Source organism: Lissotriton helveticus, chromosome 1_1 (assembly GCF_964261635.1).
Source record: "Lissotriton helveticus chromosome 1_1, aLisHel1.1, whole genome shotgun sequence".
NCBI lineage: Eukaryota > Metazoa > Chordata > Amphibia > Caudata > Salamandridae > Lissotriton > Lissotriton helveticus.
The window spans coordinates 29,913,453-29,933,403 of NC_136057.1; the positions used below are offsets into that span (position 1 = coordinate 29,913,453).

The window sequence follows — 19,951 nt, forward strand, 5'->3', positions numbered from 1 at the left end:
TGTTGTCCCTGTCTGTCTCTGCTTTCTCATGCTCACTCTTACTCTCATTGTTTCACTTTTTCTTTATTTTTACTTTTCTCTTTCTCTCTCTCCATCCCTCTTTCTCTCTCCAGCTAATCGTCACCACTTCCCATTTTCATCCCTTCCATACACTTTCTTTGGACCGGCTTCCCCTCTCATCACATGTTGCCTTTATCTCTTCTACCTTTTTCATTCCTTCTTTGCTAAGCTTTCCCTTGCTTCTTTCCCTGCACCTTCTCCAGACATTGCTCAATGCCCGTGTAAAATGATGAGTCTAACATATAAAAAACTTTCAATGACACCTTAAACTTTCACTCTTTTGAAATTCATCATAAGTGTATTTCCTCTTAACTCACACAAAAAAACACCTTTTTAATGACCTTGGGGTTCTGTCTGCCTGTGTGGAACTAGATAGGGATGGTCAGAGGGGTGTGTAATATAGCACAGAGGTTACACAGATGTGTGGGGTGCTACTGACTCACTTTATTTCTTTTGTCAAGTCCACTTATCTTTCTACTTATTGCATGAGATGCTGGTCACTGGGAGGAAGGTAGAACATTCTGGACTGCAGGAAGGTCGAACCGCCACCAAGGGCGCCTCCTCAAAATATACCATAGCCAGAATATTGACTACTACAATGTTGTGAAGGATAGAAAATATAAACAAATATAGAACTACTATTTCTAGCTCCAGATCTATGTTCCTTGATGGTATACATGTGTAATAAATAAAGCTAACTGTGTAATATGGCCCTTTATCGTCAACAAAGGATTCTGGTGACAGTTACCATCCATGAAGCGGAAGGCCAGGTGACATTTATATATCAGTACCCTGAGACGGCAATATAGGACCATATAAATGTAACCTGAACCCTGACTTGGCAATATAGGACCATATTATGCAAGTTCCGTGTTATGCATTTGTTAGATTGCACAATTTATTAATTATGTTTTACAGCATTTCACTATCTTCTGGTTACTGTTCATTGCTTGCTGGGACTACAATGTTTTAAGGAATGTGTGTTTTTGTTGGGGATAGCGTGCTAATATTTTACAATGTGTGTCAACTTTTAAATTCAAAGCTCTTTGCAAGGAAATTGAAAATATTCATTCTAAAATGTGATTTTCTTCTGTAGTATATTGAAACTAAAGAGAAGGTTCAACAAGACGTATATGGAAAAGTAAATAAAGTGCAATATGGGACAGAGTAACTAATACTGTGTTTAACTTTTTATATGTTACAGGGAACTAAATATCCTACAATTGAATTAAGCACTGTGAATTATGGAAAATAATTCACAACTAGACCTCCTTTCTGTAAAATATGACCTTTGAAACCTCTGACAAACATTCACTAAGTAAGTAGGCTTTTCATTGAAAAATCAAAGTTATATAGGCTTGTGGCCTAAGGTAACTATAACTCACACCCCTGCCATGTAAATTGCTATTATCAACTATGTCATTTTAGATGTTGCAGTGATGTTTTCAATGATGCAACAAACGTGTCTTGAGTGATGTAATATGTGAGGTCATTAGCACTGCGTGACGAGGGCACAAGCTATAGTTACTTTAGGGCACGAGTTATCGTTACTTGAGATCACTATATCTGGCAAGGGTTTTGTTAGTTTAAAATTGTATATTTGGAACTGACATTTTCACCTAACTATAACGTCCCTTTTTCAGTGACTTTCTAAAGGTTTTTTTAATGTAAACTAGCACTTAATTACAATTCCGAACTATAATGTTACTTTTACCTTTTTTCAGTGAATTTCTATGATTTTTTAAAAGTAAAGTAAGATGTCCATAGAAGTGAGCAAGACCCTGCGAATTCCCCAGTCCTAATTATAAAAAACAGCCCTGGGGGATGGGGTCCCCAGTGCCTCATAGAGGCTTGGGGAGGAGGCCCACCACCACTTCCCTAAAAATAAAAGTACAGCGACACCCCCGACCCTGGCTTATTTTTAAAAAGACAGAAAAACGTAGATCCCCCACTGTGTGAAATATATAATGATATATATATTTTTTCTTGAATACATTACCTACTGGCGGGCGCCAGTAGGTAGTTATAGTTAGAACCTAGTTTCCATCGGAATAGCGTTTTTTGGTTTGCTAATAACTTTGGTGTTGTTTGACAAATCTTCGCAAAATTCTACAAAAAAATGTTTCATCCAGGTCAGCTCCTATCCTGAAAGTTTGGGGGCTGAGAAAAAAGGGGGGTCACAAAAAAGTGTTTTCTCCATGTTAATTTCCATAGGAAACTTTAGCCAAGGCTACAGCCAGAACTGCTGAACGGAATTACACCAAATTTAGTAAAAAGGTACTGCTTGGCTCAGAAAGCAACCTTTTTAAAAATGAGGTAAATCCGTTCAGTTGTTGCTGAGAAAATCAAAAAATAAAAATATTGATATCTAGAGGCGCTGTGGATTTGTGGACCCTCCCGACCACGAGCTTTATTCTAATTGGCTGCCAACACTCCAAACAAGGAAGTGTTGGCAGCCATCTTGTGACTTGGTAGAACTGAGTCACAAGAAAACAGTGAAACAGATGCGAAAAACAAGAAAAGGGGGCAGGGTAGAAACACCCTGACCCCTAGGCCTGCTCAGGGGGTCCCACAAGGACCACCAGGGCCAAAAAAAGCATTAAAAAAAAATCTGCCGAATTCGCGCTGGGGCCGCGAAAAAAAAAAAAAGTGCGGGCTCCCGCGCTTCGTTGTATTGAAGCCCCGGATGGGCCAGGTCCTGGGGGCACCGAAAAAAATTTGTGGGGGGGGCAATCCCCCCACACTGCCCAAATCAGTTGTGGGGGGCCACGCAGCCCCCCGCAGCCCCAGGGACAGCCACCCCTGGGGCTAATTATTAAATGTGTGGGGGGTCCTCCAAGCCCCGGGGACCACCAACCCTGGGGCTTTTTTATGAAATAAATAAACCTAGGGGTGCTCAAGCCCCCCCACATGCCCCGGGGGCCACCATCTCCCCGAGGCACTAATATGCAAATGTGGGGGTCCGTTACAGATCCCGAGCCCCGGGGACCACCACCTCCCCGGGGCTACGCACTAGGTGGGAGGGGAGCCGCGCGGCCCCGCTCCAGGAGCCCTTCATGGCCTGGGGACCGCCATCCCCCAGGGCCAGCTCCTGCAGTGTCCCGGGGTGCCCACCCCGGGACACTGCTGTTTGCTAGGGCAGGAGCCGTGCGGCTCCTGCCCCGTCATAGCAAACTGGGGTTTCCATTTTGTAAGCAAGAGCAGGTTTACTGCTCTCGCTTACCAAATCCAAACCACATTGCTTTTCCACAAGGGGAGCTGCATGTTAGCAGCTCCCCATGTGGAAAAGCAATGCCGACTCCCGCTGGAGGCAGAGAGCTGGCGGGACTGTGGGGTAATTGGGGCTCCCCCCACAGTCCCCAACGAAGAGGCCAGGCCCCGGGCGATCGGGTCCCCGGGGCATGGCCTAGGACGGGGGCTACGTGGCCCCAATCCATCCATGATTTAAAATAAAAATAATGAAAAAATGAGGCACAGCCCCGGGGGATGGGGTCCCCGGGGCCACTTGATGCCGAAGATTTAAGAGGGGTGCGTTTGGACAGTGGTGCAGGTAAGGGGCATGGCCTGATGTGACAAGTGTGCAAACTTGCCCAGTGGCACATTTTAAGTTGGGAAATTAAGTCCACTTGAATCCTGAGGGTCCCTGTGGGCCAACTAGTCCACCAGGTACGTCCAGTAAGAGCCACAGAGTTGCGTTGCAGAGAGGTGTAAAAAGGGGCATGGCCTCTGAACACCTCTCTGCAATACAGCTCTGTGGCACTTACTAGAGGTACATGGTGGGCCAGTTGGCCCCCAGTGACCCTCAGGATTCAAGGGGAATGAATCCCGCAAATTAAAACCCGCCAGGGGTGAAGGGAGGGGGTGAGGCCTGATGGGACATGTGTGTACTTCTGCAATCACTCCACCAAAACCCAAGCACTTATAAATTCACCATGCACTCGCCTTGCAGCACTCTAATCATCCAGTCACTACCCATGCACTCATGCAATGACCAATACACTAACTCATGCACTGCTACAATACCCTGAGCAGTACCCATACAGACCTCCAACCACCTACACAGTACTGATTCACTCCTCCAATTACCCAGGTTGCGCCCATGCACTCCAGAAATCCCCCTGTCACTACCCATGCACTCCTCCAATCGCCCATCCAGCATCATGTACTTATCCAATCACTCCACCAAAACCCAAGCAGTTATAAAATCACCATGCACTGTCCTTGCAGCACTATAATCATCCAGTCACTACCCATGTAGTAATGCAATAACCCAGGCAATAACTCATGGCAAAAACAGAGGAGGTGATGCTCATTACAGTTGTACCCCAACGCGTAGTGTTCCCTAGTGTATGTAGGTGTTTTCACTGTATTCTAAGTGTCTTTTGGCAAAGCACTGGCTCCGGTCCTGGTTAGTCAGAGTCAGTTACCACCAGTAGCCGTCACTAAAAAGTTGGGGGCACAGGAGGACTTTCTGCTCCTCTGTTGATTCTTTCTACACATCTCTTGCTTCTTCCTGCACTTTTCTTCATCTTTCTGGACTTCTGTTACCTCTCTCTCCGTTTGTCTTGCTTCTTGCTGCGCTTTTCTTCCTCTTTCTTCACATGTCCTAACTTTGTAGGCACAGTTAGAAATTAGCATTTAAAAAACCATTGACATTCACTTAAAAAAACCATAGGTTTCAGGCATGTTATAGTTAGAAATTAGCATTTAAAAAAACGTAGAAATTCACTGAAAAACCATATGTTTCAGGCACGTTATAGTTAGAAATTAGCATTTAAAAAACCTTAGAAATTCACTGAAAAAATCATAGGTTTCAGGGAGGCTATAGTTAGCTGAACATTTCCCTCATACAAAACCATAGAAATCCCCCCATTATAGTTAGTTCAGCTAACTATAACTCTCCCCCCCGCAATGCACTGCTGATGATGTCACCTATTACATCATTCATGACATGGTCAGTGACATCACTGATGACATCTCAAATGACATCACAGTTAACATCACTGATGACATCATCCACGTCAACATCTGATGCACCTCATCACACTCTAATGTAATCTTTGATACACCCACTGTAAAATAAAGACTACCATTTTCAAAACCATCGACACACCAATACCAGTTACTACATACGCACTCACTGATTCCTAGGTCTACACTCACATCCACTCATTCACCCATACAATCACTCATACATACAGTCACTCATCAATACAACACTATCATATTCACTCTTACACCTATACAGACACTCACACACCGCCACTCTTCAGTGGAGTTACTCACACACCTAGTCAGTCATACAAAGAATCAACCACACTCCCATTTCCTCACCTATACAGTTATACACACACCACCTCACTTATTCAAACATATACTAACACATACTTACTCTCTTATACAATTACTGATACAAGTACACACTCATCCATACAGCCACTCTCACAGTCACTGACTATCACATATAGTCATTTATATACTCCAAGTCTCACATACACTGCCTTTTACAAATGTAGTTATTTGGACATGTACCACTGAGACATCCAATCTCTCACCAACACACCCATACACACACTCAACCGGCCATACAGCTGTTTCCACATGCACTCTTGAACCCATACACCCAGTGAATCAACCACTCACACATCTATGCACAGAGTCACACACCTCATACCCACCCACGCACACATTTAGTCTCCCATAGAAATACTCAGGCAACCAATCAATAACCTATATAGACACTCATGTAGCTACTGACCAACACATGCAGCAGCTTACACAACAACAGACATACTGATACGCACATTCAGACAGTTTAGTCACTAACCCATGCACTCAGTAAGACACAGTTAATCACTCAATTATACAGTCAGTCACGCACATACTAAATCCTCCATCCAGACACTTATACACCCACTCATTCTTCAATACACCTTGGCCTATATGTAAAACATATTTACAATTTAGAGAAACACACAGTCACTGGATGATGTCATCAGTGATGTAATCAGTGATGTCATTTGAGATGTCATCAGTGATGTCACTGACCATGTCATGAATGATGTAATATGTGACGTCATCAGCAGTGCATTACGGGGCGCGAGTTATAGTTAGCTGAACTAACTATAACGGGGGAATTTCGATGGTTTTATATGAGTGAAATGTCCAACTAACTATAACATCCCTGAAACCAATGTTTTTTTCAGTGAATTTCTATAGTTTTTTAAATGCTAACTTCTAACTTTAACGTGCCTGAAACCTATGTTTTTTTTTGTGAATATGTATATATTCAGGGAACAAAGATGCGTAGTTAGGAATAGTACATCAACTCAATCTTCTCAGTACTCTGGTAGAATCCTATATTCAGCTTCTGCTGCCCCACCAGTGGGTTTCAGCAACCCCCCACTCCACCTTTTCTATTCTCTACATTCCAAAACCCAACATTCTTCCTGCACTAACATCACAAGACGCACATTTGCAGATTTACTCCCACCCACCGTGTTGTTGTTGTGTCCTGTGTTATCTCTGTCTGTCTCTGTTTCTGTCTCTATTACAAAGCTCCCATCTTCTGCTGTGCTATCTATGCCACTCCCTTTGTCTCTACAACCAAGCTCACATCTTCTGCTGTGGTGTCTATCCCACTCAGTCTGTCTCTACAGCCGAGCTCCCATCTTCTGCTGTGGTACATTGTTACTTCAATTGATCTCAACAACTAAGCTCCCATCTTCTGCTGTGATGTCTATGTCACTCCAAGTGTATCCCTACGACCAAGCTCCCATCTTCTGCTGTGATATCTATGCCACTCCATCTGTATCTAAACAACCAAGCTCCCATCTTCTGCTGTGATGTCTATGCCACTCCATCTGTATCTAAACAGCCAAGCTCCCATCTTCTGGTGTGCTATCTATGCCACTCCATCTGTATCTAAACAGCCAAGCTCCCATCTTCTGGTGTGCTATCTATGCCACTCCATCTGTATCTAAACAGCCAAGCTCCCATCTTCTGGTGTGGTATCTATGCCACTTCAATTGTATCTCAACAACTAAGCTCCCATCTTCTGCTGTGATGTCTATGCCACTCCTCCTGTCTCTACAACCAAGCTCCCATCTTCTGCTGTGATGTCTATGCCACTCCCCCTGTCTCTACAACCAAGCTCCGATCTTCTGCTGTGATGTCTATGCCACTCCAATTGTATCCCTACAACCAAGCTTCAATCTTCTGCTGTGCTATCTATGCCACTCCATCTGTCTCTACAGCCAAGCTTCCATCTTCTTCTGTGCTATCTATGCCACTCCATCTGTATCTATACAACTGAGCTCCCATCTTCTGCTGTGCTATCTATGCCACTCCATCTGTATCTAAACAACTAAGCTTCAATCTTCTGTGGTGTCTATGCCACTCCAATTGTATCCCTACAACCAAGCTTCAATCTTCTGCTGTGATATCTATGCCACTCCATCTGTATCTAAACAGCCAAGCTCCCATCTTCTGGTGTGGTACCTATGCCACTCCATCTGTATCTAAACAACTAAGCTTCAATCTTCTGCTGTGATGTCTATGCCACTCCATCTGTATCTAAACAACTAAGCTTCAATCTTCTGTGGTGTCTATGCCACTCCAATTGTATCCCTACAACCAAGCTCCCATCTTCTGCTGTGCTATCTATGCCACTCCATCTGTATCTATACAACTGAGCTCCCATCTTCTGCTGTGGTATCTATGCCACTTCAATTGTATCTCAACAACTAAGCTCCCATCTTCTGCTGTGATGTCTATGCCACTCCTCCTGTCTCTACAACCAAGCTCCCATCTTCTGCTGTGATGTCTATGCCACTCCTCCTGTCTCTACAACCAAGCTCCGATCTTCTGCTGTGATGTCTATGCCACTCCAATTGTATCCCTACAACCAAGCTTCAATCTTCTGCTGTGCTATCTATGCCACTCCATCTGTCTCTACAGCCAAGCTTCCATCTTCTTCTGTGCTATCTATGCCACTCCATCTGTATCTATACAACTGAGCTCCCATCTTCTGCTGTGCTATCTATGCCACTCCATCTGTATCTAAACAACTAAGCTTCAATCTTCTGTGGTGTCTATGCCACTCCAATTGTATCCCTACAACCAAGCTTCAATCTTCTGCTGTGATATCTATGCCACTCCATCTGTATCTAAACAGCCAAGCTCCCATCTTCTGGTGTGGTACCTATGCCACTCCATCTGTATCTAAACAACTAAGCTTCAATCTTCTGCTGTGATGTCTATGCCACTCCATCTGTATCTAAACAACTAAGCTTCAATCTTCTGTGGTGTCTATGCCACTCCAATTGTATCCCTACAACCAAGCTCCCATCTTCTGCTGTGCTATCTATGCCACTCCATCTGTATCTATACAACTGAGCTCCCATCTTCTGCTGTGGTATCTATGCCACTCCAATTGTATCCCTACAACCAAGCTCCCATCTTCTGCTGTGCTATCTATGCCACTCCATCTGTATCTATACAACTGAGCTCCCATCTTCTGCTGTGGTATCTATGCCACTTCAATTGTATCTCAACAACTAAGCTCCCATCTTCTGCTGTGATGTCTATGCCACTCCTCCTGTCTCTACAACCAAGCTCCGATCTTCTGCTGTGATGTCTATGCCACTCCATCTGTCTCTACAGCCAAGCTCCCATCTTCTGCTGTGCTATCTATGCCACTCCATCTGTATCTATACAACTGAGCTCCCATCTTCTGCTGTGGTATCTATGCCACTCCAATTGTATCCCTACAACCAAGCTCCCATCTTCTGCTGTGCTATCTATGCCACTCCATCTGTATCTATACAACTGAGCTCCCATCTTCTGCTGTGGTATCTATGCCACTTCAATTGTATCTCAACAACTAAGCTCCCATCTTCTGCTGTGATGTCTATGCCACTCCTCCTGTCTCTACAACCAAGCTCCGATCTTCTGCTGTGATGTCTATGCCACTCCATCTGTCTCTACAGCCAAGCTTCCATCTTCTGCTGTGCTATCTATGCCACTCCATCTGTATCTATACAACTGAGCTCCCTTCTTCTGCTGTGCTATCTATTCCACTCCATCTGTCTCTACAGCCAAGCTCCCATCTTCTTCTGTGGTGTCTGTGCCACTGCATCTGCATCACAACAACCAAGCTCCCATCTTCTGATGTGCTACCTATGACTCTCCTTCTGTATCTCATCTCAACAACTAAGCTCACATGACTTCCTTCACTGTTTATCCTGCTCTATCAGCATTTCTACAACCAAGCTGGCAACTTCTCCCATTGATCCTGCTCCATCCGCTTCTGCCTCATCCACCTCACTATATTTGTATCTTCAAAACCAAGCTCCCGGCCTCTCCTTTGATATCTAGCTCAAGGCATCTGTAGCTCTATAACCAAACTCCCATGTTATCCTGAGCTCTATGCCACTCCATCTGTATCTCAACAACAAACTCCCATCCCCACTCTAATCTATCCTACATTGTTTGTATATCTACAACCAAACTCCCACTTTGTCCTCTATTATTTCTGTCACTCCATCTGCATCATTACAACCGGTCTCCCATGTTTTCCTGTCTAATCTATCTAATTTGATTTTTATCTCTACAACCAGACTCCAATGTATCATCTCTGTAATTCCATGTGCCACATTACACCCAATCTCCCATCGTCTCCTGTGTTGCCTACATCATTCCATCTGTATCGAAGTGACCACCTGCGTGTACCTTCTTCAAGTGTTGCCATCTGGATCGTGACTTGCTGAGGTGTCTCCTCTATTGGTCTGTAACGAAGTGAATCTAAAATGAAGAGAGGGTTGTAGAGTAAGTTGTCTTCTTAGCCTGAAAGCTGCAAAGTTTGTACAGCACACAAATAGAGAACCTATGGTGAGGGTAGAATGGCAGCACTGTGTGAGTGTTTTATCAAAGAGAATTAGCTCTGGAGTGGGTGCTACTAGCGTATGTTTGTTTTGGAAAGAAAGCGCAAAAAAAGAGAATTTTGGAAAAAGGAGGAACAAATAACAAAATATTTGACAAATAGGTGACTCTCCTAATTCTCCTATTTCGGTGACCTTAATCCATTGTTACTATTATTTATTTAACAAAGCCATCGCTAAAAGTAAAGGACGTGATAACAAGTTTTATTTACTGTAATCACCAACCGGTTATTTTTCCATAAGTACTTTGTTTTTCTTTATCAAAATGTTTCCACTATGCACAATTATACATACCTCTATATACAATTATGTACAGTTATATACAAAACCACACCACAGTTTATACACAAAACAATGTACAAGGATAGTCTTGTTCACCCAACAAAAAATACAGTTTTAGTGTCCTCCTATTCAATCTAGAAGATACACTAGGAGGTAGTCAGACACAAGTGGTTCTGAAAGAAAATTATACAGAACCTACAATGGGATCGTGTCACATGGATACAAATTCCAAAACAAGATAACATAAAGGACTCCTCCAAAATGAAAGTGTCGATGCGGTCGCGTTTCGGCCTTCCAACCAATCTGGCCTCCTCAGGACTGGGTGATGAGATACTCCTATCGCAACTCCAATGGCAACCTATGTCTATGCCTCACAATCTTGATCAATCCTTAACAAACAAGTGTCTTCGTATTTTTCAAACAAATTCCGGATTTAGATGAGGTAGGAAAATTAGAAATCCTCACAGGGCTCATGCTCCTCAATCACGGGTGAATAATGGCCCTCACGGCTCACATCTTTTCTTACTCCATTATCGATGTGTCTCGCATTCCGACCATAAACTGGCGCCATTCAGGTAAGCAAATTACAGATTAATCACATTATGGGTGTGCTACAACGTCTGGATACAGCGGAGCTGGTATTGTGCCATGAGAGTGCAGTGAGAAGGAGTGAGTGAATGTTAAAAAAGCTGTCCTAAGGTTCCCTGGGATGAAAAAGACAATTTTAATCGATGGGCCCTTGGTAGTTGATAAAAACGAGAGGCGGATATTTAAGGAGATATTAGGTAACTCCAATATCCTAGTCGGTCAACATGTTTCAGCCATGCAGACTCACCGGAAGACAGCTTAAACCAGCACCTGAAACCCATTGAACCAGTCAGAGCGGTTCCAAATAAACGAACTCGCTGACACCTGTTGAAAGCAGCAGAGTATTTAAACCACCGCTCACCTCCACTCAATCTACAACGGAGCTCTATGGCGGCAGAACCAGGTATCGAGGAGGGTCCTAGACCTTGACAAAGTAAGTGGGAACTTCCTAAGGGGGGTACGCTCTAACACTGTCCTTCCACCCCGCTGCTGGTAGACTCTCACAGCCTAGCATGCGGGTCAGTTTTTAAATCGCGTTTGTCTTCTCTTTTAACTTTAGTCACAAAAAGTGTGACTACAGGTCGGGCCCCTGCATAGAACTCATGGGTCATTTTCCAGATATTGTCTGAGAAAGATATTTAGCTTTTCTCGGCTTTGGTTCAAGTCACACGATGTTCCATGCTGTGCGCATCCTTGATTAGCACTCGGGACCGCATAAATTACCAGGAGTCTACTTTAACCAATTATGCCACACTCCGTCCTCACTGTGCCTTTGACCGCATAAGAGCACAGACACTCCGCTCCCGAAACAACTATATCAGTATGTTAAATGTTTCTCTGTATGTTTGTTTGTTCTTTTCCTTCCCCACAGGAAAGCGCCATAAGAGGACATCCTCCACTACCACACACCACACCTTAGCGCGTGTGTCACATTTATGGTCTTCCAATAACACGATTTTAGGCCATTCACTCTGCACTACACATAGGTCCTGAAGAAAGCCATACCACTAAGAGAGCATGGCTGAAACATGTTGACCGACTAGGATATTGGAGTATCCTAATATCTTCTTAAATATCCGCCTCTCGTTTTTATCAACTGCCAAGGGCCCATCGATTAAAATAGTCTTTTTCATCCCAGGGACCCTTGGGACAGCTTTTTTAACATTCACTCACTCCTTCTCACTGCACTCTCATGGTACAGTACCAGCTCCGCTATACCCAGTAGTTGTAGCACACCTAAGGTGCACGCAGTGCCTTGGGTGAGGCCCGATGATGAATCATGTCACCAACAAGGTTGGTGAGTGAGGGCTTTACTATAAACATAATGTGTTTCCTTTCCAAAACAAACATACGCTAGGAACACCCACTCCAGAACTAGTTCTCTTTGATAAAACATATATACCAGGGGAAGTGAACTGGCTCCAGTACCTTTCCTCCCTCTCCTTTTGATTCTTAATAACACTGTGTGAGTCCCATGGCTGTCATAGCTGTGGCGGCCCCAAAGCTGCAAGCACAGGAGATGTTACAGAGTTTTGCCCTATTGTAGGACCATGCCTTTCACCGTACCCCTAAAAGATCCCTAGACAAATGCAAGCTTCACCGAGACCTTCCAAATCCTAGAGGAGCTTTTGTGGAACAGTGCCAGCTAGGACTTGGAATAGCGGGCGGCTGAAACCAAATGTGGGGTGCACTGGTAGCTTTATGCACCGTTCTAGAACGCAGATAGCTAGAAGCTCCAGTGACACACATGCGCTAGCAGAGCTGTGTTTATTCTTCTCTGACCTGGGAAGCCGGTGTTTGTGTGTTGGTAGATGGGTGCGTTTTATAAGTCAATGTATACGTGCATATGTGTGCATAGCTCTAGAATTCGCAGTGAGTAAGGACAAAGATGCTGACAGAGAGGGGAGTCCTAGAAAGTCTGGGACTCCCCTAGTGTAGCTGGGAGAAGGGTTCTCACTGTAGAAGGAGGAGACCGCCATCGGTGGTTTGGTGCTGAAATCGTAATCTTCGTAATCTGAGTCAGAATCCGTCCCATGAGCGGGCGCTGCAAGGAAACAGGGTGGGATTCAGTTTCAGGTCCACAGACCCAACCTCCATGAAAGGTGAACACTGAGAGTAAGCAAAGAAGAGAAAAGGGTGGCACTGAGAAGGAAGGCAGCTAAGAAGTGAGCATGCCAAAGAGAAAGGAACTTAAATATAGAAAATAGAGAGGCATATATTGAAAATACATTGATGCACAGGTATACAGGAAAAACATGGTGTACACCAGACGAATCTTTAAAAAGGACAGACCAAAAATCATATATTATCAATAAATACCTTGCATACATTCCTTCCTGCAGAAGGGATGACCTCCACCTAATCATACTTTTGACCTCCCCTCCCCTTAGTGTGCTGGGACTGGAGTTAGAATAGTAAATGAACTAAGACCTAAAGTATGTGTCAAGTATACTAGTTCAATTGTTGCAAGAATACCAGTTGCAATCTTTGCAGGGAGATGCTTAAGTGAGTCTAACATATTGAAACTCAATATTATCACATAAATATTCATAATTATTGGATAAGTTGGTGGTATTGCCACTCAGCATATTCTTGTTTCTCAGTTGCCCCTTGTCTCCTGTACTATTTCTCACAGTTCCTCGTTTCAAGAGATATCACTCCTGCCTCCATCTTTAGACATGCTTGTGATGCCTATGTTTAAGATAATCAAAGGTCTAGTGTGCACCATGTGTTTACCAATGACCTATTCTTAACTTCTGGGTCTTTAAAAAGAGAACTCATCAACCCTTCGCCACCACCACCTCAACGTCCACTCCATTTTTTCTTCATCGAAATCCCAAAATCCTCAAATTCTGTCACCTCGTAATAATGCAATTTCAATCTTATTGAAGTGATTTCATTTTGAGGTTCAGGGTGGCACTTCTCTATAAGACGCAGTTTTTTCTTGACAGTTCGGTCACCAATCTCAAAGACAGTCCTACCCCCAGGATACAAAGTCTTCAAGAGAGAGTTGACAGGAGGTGGAGGGTTTGCTACAGCACACACTGCAGGGTGACCTTGAATGAAGTTACCCACTAGTCCACAAACCTCATTTCACGCCTATGCACTGTTATACAATCTATCCTTCTTGTTCATTTATTGCTCCAGTGGATAACCTCAAGGAGGGTGCAAACCAGTTTTCCTAGACAAAGTTCTCAAACTCACCAACCGCTTGAGGCTCAAGATAATTCTGATCATAGGCAATTTTATCCTGCAGGTGAACAGACTCAAATAAACACAAGATGTGGACTTCCTTGAAAACAGACAGACCTTAGGCTACAATTTGGTGGCCAAAACACACAAGCTTTCAAAACTTTACCTAATGTTCATGCAGAATTCAGACACATCTAATATAACAGTGCAACCATATCTGTGTTTCGACCATTCTTATATATCCATCCATTCTTTTTTCAAATTGGATCTATTGCCCCTTATGACCTTTAGATATAAGCATCAGTATATTCTTGTGGGTTTTGAGTGTGAATCTTAAGATGTCATGCTAGAATGCAGGGGTGGAGAGATTTTGGAGGAAGGCAGATATAGTGCAGTGACTGAGCTGCAGTAGTGTCTGTTTGATAGCGCTTGATTGTTTAAACCTACTTGTGAAATAAAGAAGATTCCTGTCAATGAAGGCTTGGATCTTCCTTGTCAATCAATCAATCAGGAGTTTGTTAAAGCGCGACTACTCACCCGTAAGGGTCTCAAGGCGCTAGGGGTGGGGGGGGGGGTTGGGGGGTGCAGGTTCCATTCCATCAAGGAGGGGGTCTGTCGAAGAGCCAGGTTTTGAGGTTTCTTGCGAAGATGGGGAGCGATGTTGTCTGTCTGAGGTGGAGCGGAAGGGCGTTCCATGCTTTGGCCGCGAGGAAGGAGAAGGAGCGGCCTCCCGATCTGGTCTTTCTGGTGCGGGGGACCACGGCGTAGGAAAGCTGGGCTGATCGTAGGGTCCTTTGGGGTGCGTGGAATTTGAGTCGGCTGTTCAGGTATGCTGGTCCGGTGCCGTGGAGGGCCTTGTGTGCGTGGGTGAGCATCTTAAAGGTGATTCTCGCCTCGACAGGGAGCCAGTGGAGTGTGCGCAGGTGCTGGGAGATGTGGCAGTGTTTTGGCAGGTTGAGGACCAGTCTTGCGGCGGCGTTCTGGATGTTCTGTAGCTTGCGGATGAGGTTTTTGTTTATTCCGGCGTAGAGTGCGTTGCCGTAGTCGAGTCTGCTGGTGACCAGGGCGTGAGTGACTGTCTTTCGGTGTTCGAGGGGGATCCATTTGAAGGTCTTACGAAGGAGGCGGAGGGTGTGGAAGCAGGAAGATGAGACAGAGTTGATCTGGCGGTCCATTTTGAGCTCGGAGTCCAGGATGATTCCCAGGTTGCGTGCGTGGTCTGTGGGGGTTGGCGGGTTTCCGAGGGCGGTGGGCCACCAGGCGTCACTCCAGGCGTCGGGGTTTGGGCCCATGATGAGTACTTCTGTTTTGTTGGTGTTTAGTTGTAGGCAGCTGTTTTTCATCCATTTGGCGACGGCTTCCATGCCTTCTCGAAAGTTGCGTCTGGCGGTGTTGGGCTCGTTGGATAGGGAGAGGATGAGCTGGGTGTCGTCTGCATATGACACGATGTTGAGTCCGTAGGTTCTGACGATGGGGGCAAGTGGAGCCATGTAGACGTTGAAGAGCGTCGGGCTGAGGGAGGAGCCCTGGGGGACTCCGCAGGTGATAGGTGTGGGGTCCGAGAGGAAAGGGGGGAGTCTGACCCGCTGCGTCCTGCTGGAGAGGAAGGAGCAGATCCAGTCGAGGGCCTTGTCCTGGATTCCTGCATCGTAGAGTCTGCGTATTAGGGTGCGGTGGGAGACTGTGTCGAACGCCGCTGATAGATCGAGGAGGATGAGGGCTACTGTTTCTCCTTTGTCCAGTAAGGTGCGGATGTCGTCTGTTGCGGCGAGGAGGGCGGTTTCCGTACTGTGTTTTTTTCTGAAGCCGGATTGGGAGGAGTCGAGGATGTTGTGTTCTTCAATGAATGTGGCGAGTTGGCTGTTGATGGCTTTCTCGATTACTTTCGCTGGGAACGGGAGCAGGGAGATGGGTCTGTAGTTTTTGAGGTCGGTGGGGTCCGCTGAGGGTTTCTTTAGGAGGGGGTTGACCTCGGCGTGTTTCCAGTCGTCGGGGAATGAGGAGGTCGCCAGGGAGCGGTTGATGGTTTGGCGGAGCATGGGTGCGATGGTGTTGGCGGCTCTGTTGAAGATGTGGTGGGGGCAGGGGTCCGTGGGGGCCCCTGAGTGGATTGACTTCATTGTCTTCAGTGTGTCTTCGGTGGTGAGGGCTGTCCAGTCATCAATCGCTGGTTTCCGGGTGTCGGGGGTGGTTGGTGAGGGTTCAGTGTGTTGGTTGTCTTCGTCGAAGTTGTCGTAGATGCTCTTGATTTTGTGGTGGAAAAAGATGCTGAGTTTGTCGCAGAGGTCTTGTGAGGGAGGGATGTCGGTAGACTCGCTGGTGGGTTGGGCGAACTCCTTGATGATGCTGAAGAGTTCCTTGCTGTTGTGTGCGTGGGTGGAGATTCTGTCTTCAATCGCTTTTTTCCTCGTTTCTCTGATGAGTTGATGGTGGGCGTTGGTGGCGGCTCTGAAGTTGTTGTGGGCTTCTGTGGATTTGGTGTTTCTCCAGGCCTTTTCGAGGCGGCGGCATGTGCACCTGGACTCTCGAAGTTCGGTGGTAAACCATCTGGCTTTCTTGCCACGGGTATTGTTGTTTTTCTTGAGGGGGGCTATGGTGTTGGTGCTGTCCGAGATCCATCTATGCAGGGTTCGGGCTGCGGTGTTGGGGTCGTCGTTTTCCGCGATGGTTGGGGTGGAGTTGTTGAGTGAGGAGGTGAGCTGGTCATCGGTGATTTTGGTCCAGTTTCTTTGTGGAAGCAGGTGCTGGTGTCTGTGGATGGTGGGTGTTCTGAGGGTGAAGTGGACGCAACGATGGTCGGTCCATGGGAGTTCGGTGGTGTGGCTGAAGGTGATGGAGTTTCCTGTAGTGAAGAGGGGGTCGAGGGTGTGTCCTGCTTAGTGCGTGGGCTCGGTCACGATCTGGCGGAGTCCTTGTCATACTGGTGACGAGCTGAGGGAAAGGATCTTCACACTCCTGGATGCTACATTGTGTGTTGATAACCACTAGGCTGCTCATCATGCTTGTTTGGTGGCTTGAGGGTCTGTGGATATCCTTCTGGGAACTTCTTCTATGTTCCTAAACTGCTTTGAGTAATTTGAAATTGACTCCGACACAGCCACTGTTTATGACCCTATTACAGAAACGATTACTTCTATTTCTTGTAGAAAACTGAAAGAACCCAGTGGCCATTTTGGATGATTTGGCAGAATGAAGAAAACAAGGGCAACTTCCTTTAAAAAGAACACAATTCTACATGTGTGGTGGCCATTTTGGAAGGTGGGACAGGAGGAGGAAAACATGAGCAATTTGCCTTAAATTACCTGTACAATGTGTATATGGCAGCCATTTTGAAAGTTTTCTCAAGATAATCCACATATTTGATTATCTTCAATTGAGATTTATGAGGAGATCAGATTACCTGCTTACAGTTGATTTTCATTCATAGCTTGAAAGCTCAAAGTTTTATTTTTAGCGGCCTGTACCATATTATGGTTTTGATTCTTTTTAAAATCATGTCTAAGTTATGTAAATGAATGCATAGAATGTTATGTATATGCAAAGGTTTTTATTAATCATGGATAATAAACTTACTACTACTGCCTGCTTACAGTGACAAGCACACCAACGGTGTCTAATTATCTATAATTGCGATAGATTGCCTGCTTACGGTGACAAGCACAACAACAGGAGTGGATAAGATTCACACCCTATTTTGTGTGTACAGTATAATTTCCCTTTTTATTGAGTGTCAGTTCTTGTTTATTGCATGACCAGAGAAACGTCAATGTTACTGACGTTTTAAATATTAATATAATAATTGTATTCCACCATAATCTCTTCTATTGCTCTACTACAAGTGTTTGTCAATGTTCTGGTGAATTTGCAATGTAGTGGGACAATTGGTTTGACATATTGCTAGTTTATGAGGAAATTCTTGAAGAGGATGAGTTTGATTCAACTCTGAATTTGTCTGTGTTAAAACATTGTTTTGGGGGTGCAGGGTCTTAAGGACTTCAAAAATCTTTATATCTTCCTAAACTAGAATCCAATATCTCAGTTGGGTTGAATTAATTTGATTGTGCTGTCATACAGCAAAGTAGGAGGTTTGTCAAAAGTGTGAATGTAGTAATTGAACGCTATATATTTTAGTTACGAGCACAAAGTGAGGAAGAGACAACTGAAGAGTATTTAGCAAATTTGAGGTCTTTGGCCTCAAATTTGGCCTCCTGTGATTTTGAACATATAATCTATGAACAAGTTTTGAGGAATTAGATTCTTATAAAGTGTAATAATACGAAGGGGCAGGAATGTCTCTGGATTTGTGCTGATCTCACATGGAAGGAAACTGTGAATATTGCCAAGGATATTGACAATTCGGAAAATGTGTGCAGAAGATCACTGAAGTCAGTGATGTTAGTTATAAATCTCCTGGGAATTGCAAAAGCATAGAATAATCAGAGAAAGGTGGAAGAAGGGCTTCAGTGTCATCATCATTGTGGGAGTTATAATCGTTTTTTACATTTCAAAGGGTATCCAGCTATTGACAAGGCATGTGAAAAGTGTATAAAGAAGGGATATTTTGCACGTGGGTGTAAATCTTCCCAGAACAGATTCATTTGGTGGTTGGTGATTTGAATAGTTCTGGTTATGGGCTTAATCCAAAACAACTTGTATGAATGATTGTAGAATCCAAAACAAGCTGCCATTTCGTTAATTAAATGTAATGGTTTTAGTATCAGCACAATGGTGGATTCTTGAGCAATACTTCACATGATTTGTTCCAATCTTTAGCGCTAGAAAGAGAGTTCTTACCCACAGAGGTGAGTCCTGGTGGATATACTGGTCGAGTCAATATGGTAAGATGGTCATCTAAGGGTAAACTTTTGCTTCTGGCAAACAGGAATCCCTTTTTGGGTAGACTCATCAAAAGGATCTCGTGATTAGACTTAATCCATAAGCTATTCCACCAGTCTATACAGTTAACGGAGATGACAAAAAAAGTGCTATGTTAGAGTCTTTGGCCAAGAACTTTCCTGAAGTTTTCACAAAACAACTTGGGGAGTATAAAGAATCTAAGCATAAGATAATTCAGAAAGAAAATGCCATTCCAGTAAGACATAAAGGAATGGTGAGGAATGTTCCAATTAATTATAGAGACAAATTGAAGAGCTGACTCAAGTATTTGTTTGCAAATAACATTATCGAACCTACCGAATCTTCACTATGGGTTTCTCCAATTGTGATTTCCATAAAATCCTCTGGAGAGTTGAGGTTGTGTGTAGATAAAGTGATCAGTATCCCTTGCCAAATATCCATGGGTCAGTATCAATGTAAACAGGAGCTACTATTGTCACAACTTTAGACGTAACTAGTGTGTATCACCGGGTGCTGTAACATGAAGGCACTACGTTCCTTACTGCTTTTATTACACTGGGGTCATTTACAGTATAAACACATGCCTTTTGCATTGGCCAGTGCAGCTGCTGTTTTTCAAATGTTCATGAAGGAAACCCTGGATGGGTTAGGTGGTACAGTTGCCTTCCAAGATGACATATTAGTTTACCGAGAAGACAAACTGGAGCATGACAATACTTATAAGAAGTTGTAAAAAGAAGCGACTAACTTTGAGAATGGATAAGTGCAATTTTGCTAGCAACAAAGCAGAATATTTAAGACATTTCATTTAAGCTGAAATGATTTAAATTCTTTGTTGCATGGAAAGAGTGTGTAATTTCTGTAGAAGCAAGTGCTGTATTGATTGGAGATGTTTTGATGCGGGGGGTTGGAAACACATGATATGTTGTTGCATACGCTTCTAGGACATTGAGGGATGCTGAGCTGAATTATTATGTTATTTAAAAGGATTTTTTTTGCATGCACATGGGCTTCTGAACATTTTAGTACTT

General features: G+C 44.2%; 1 protein-coding gene across 1 annotated transcript in view; it reads right to left on the reverse strand.

Annotated features, from left to right (window-relative positions):
- The window catches only part of CD6 (CD6 molecule), a 262,122-nt gene that overhangs the window by 376 nt on the left and 241,795 nt on the right, over positions 1-19,951 (reverse strand). The window contains exons 8-9 of the mRNA XM_078646382.1: positions 12,829-12,915; positions 9,793-9,864 (exon numbers count right to left, since the gene is read on the reverse strand). Coding sequence (XP_078502508.1) covers positions 9,793-9,864; positions 12,829-12,915 — 159 coding nt within the window. The remainder of the gene's footprint in view (positions 1-9,792; positions 9,865-12,828; positions 12,916-19,951) is intronic.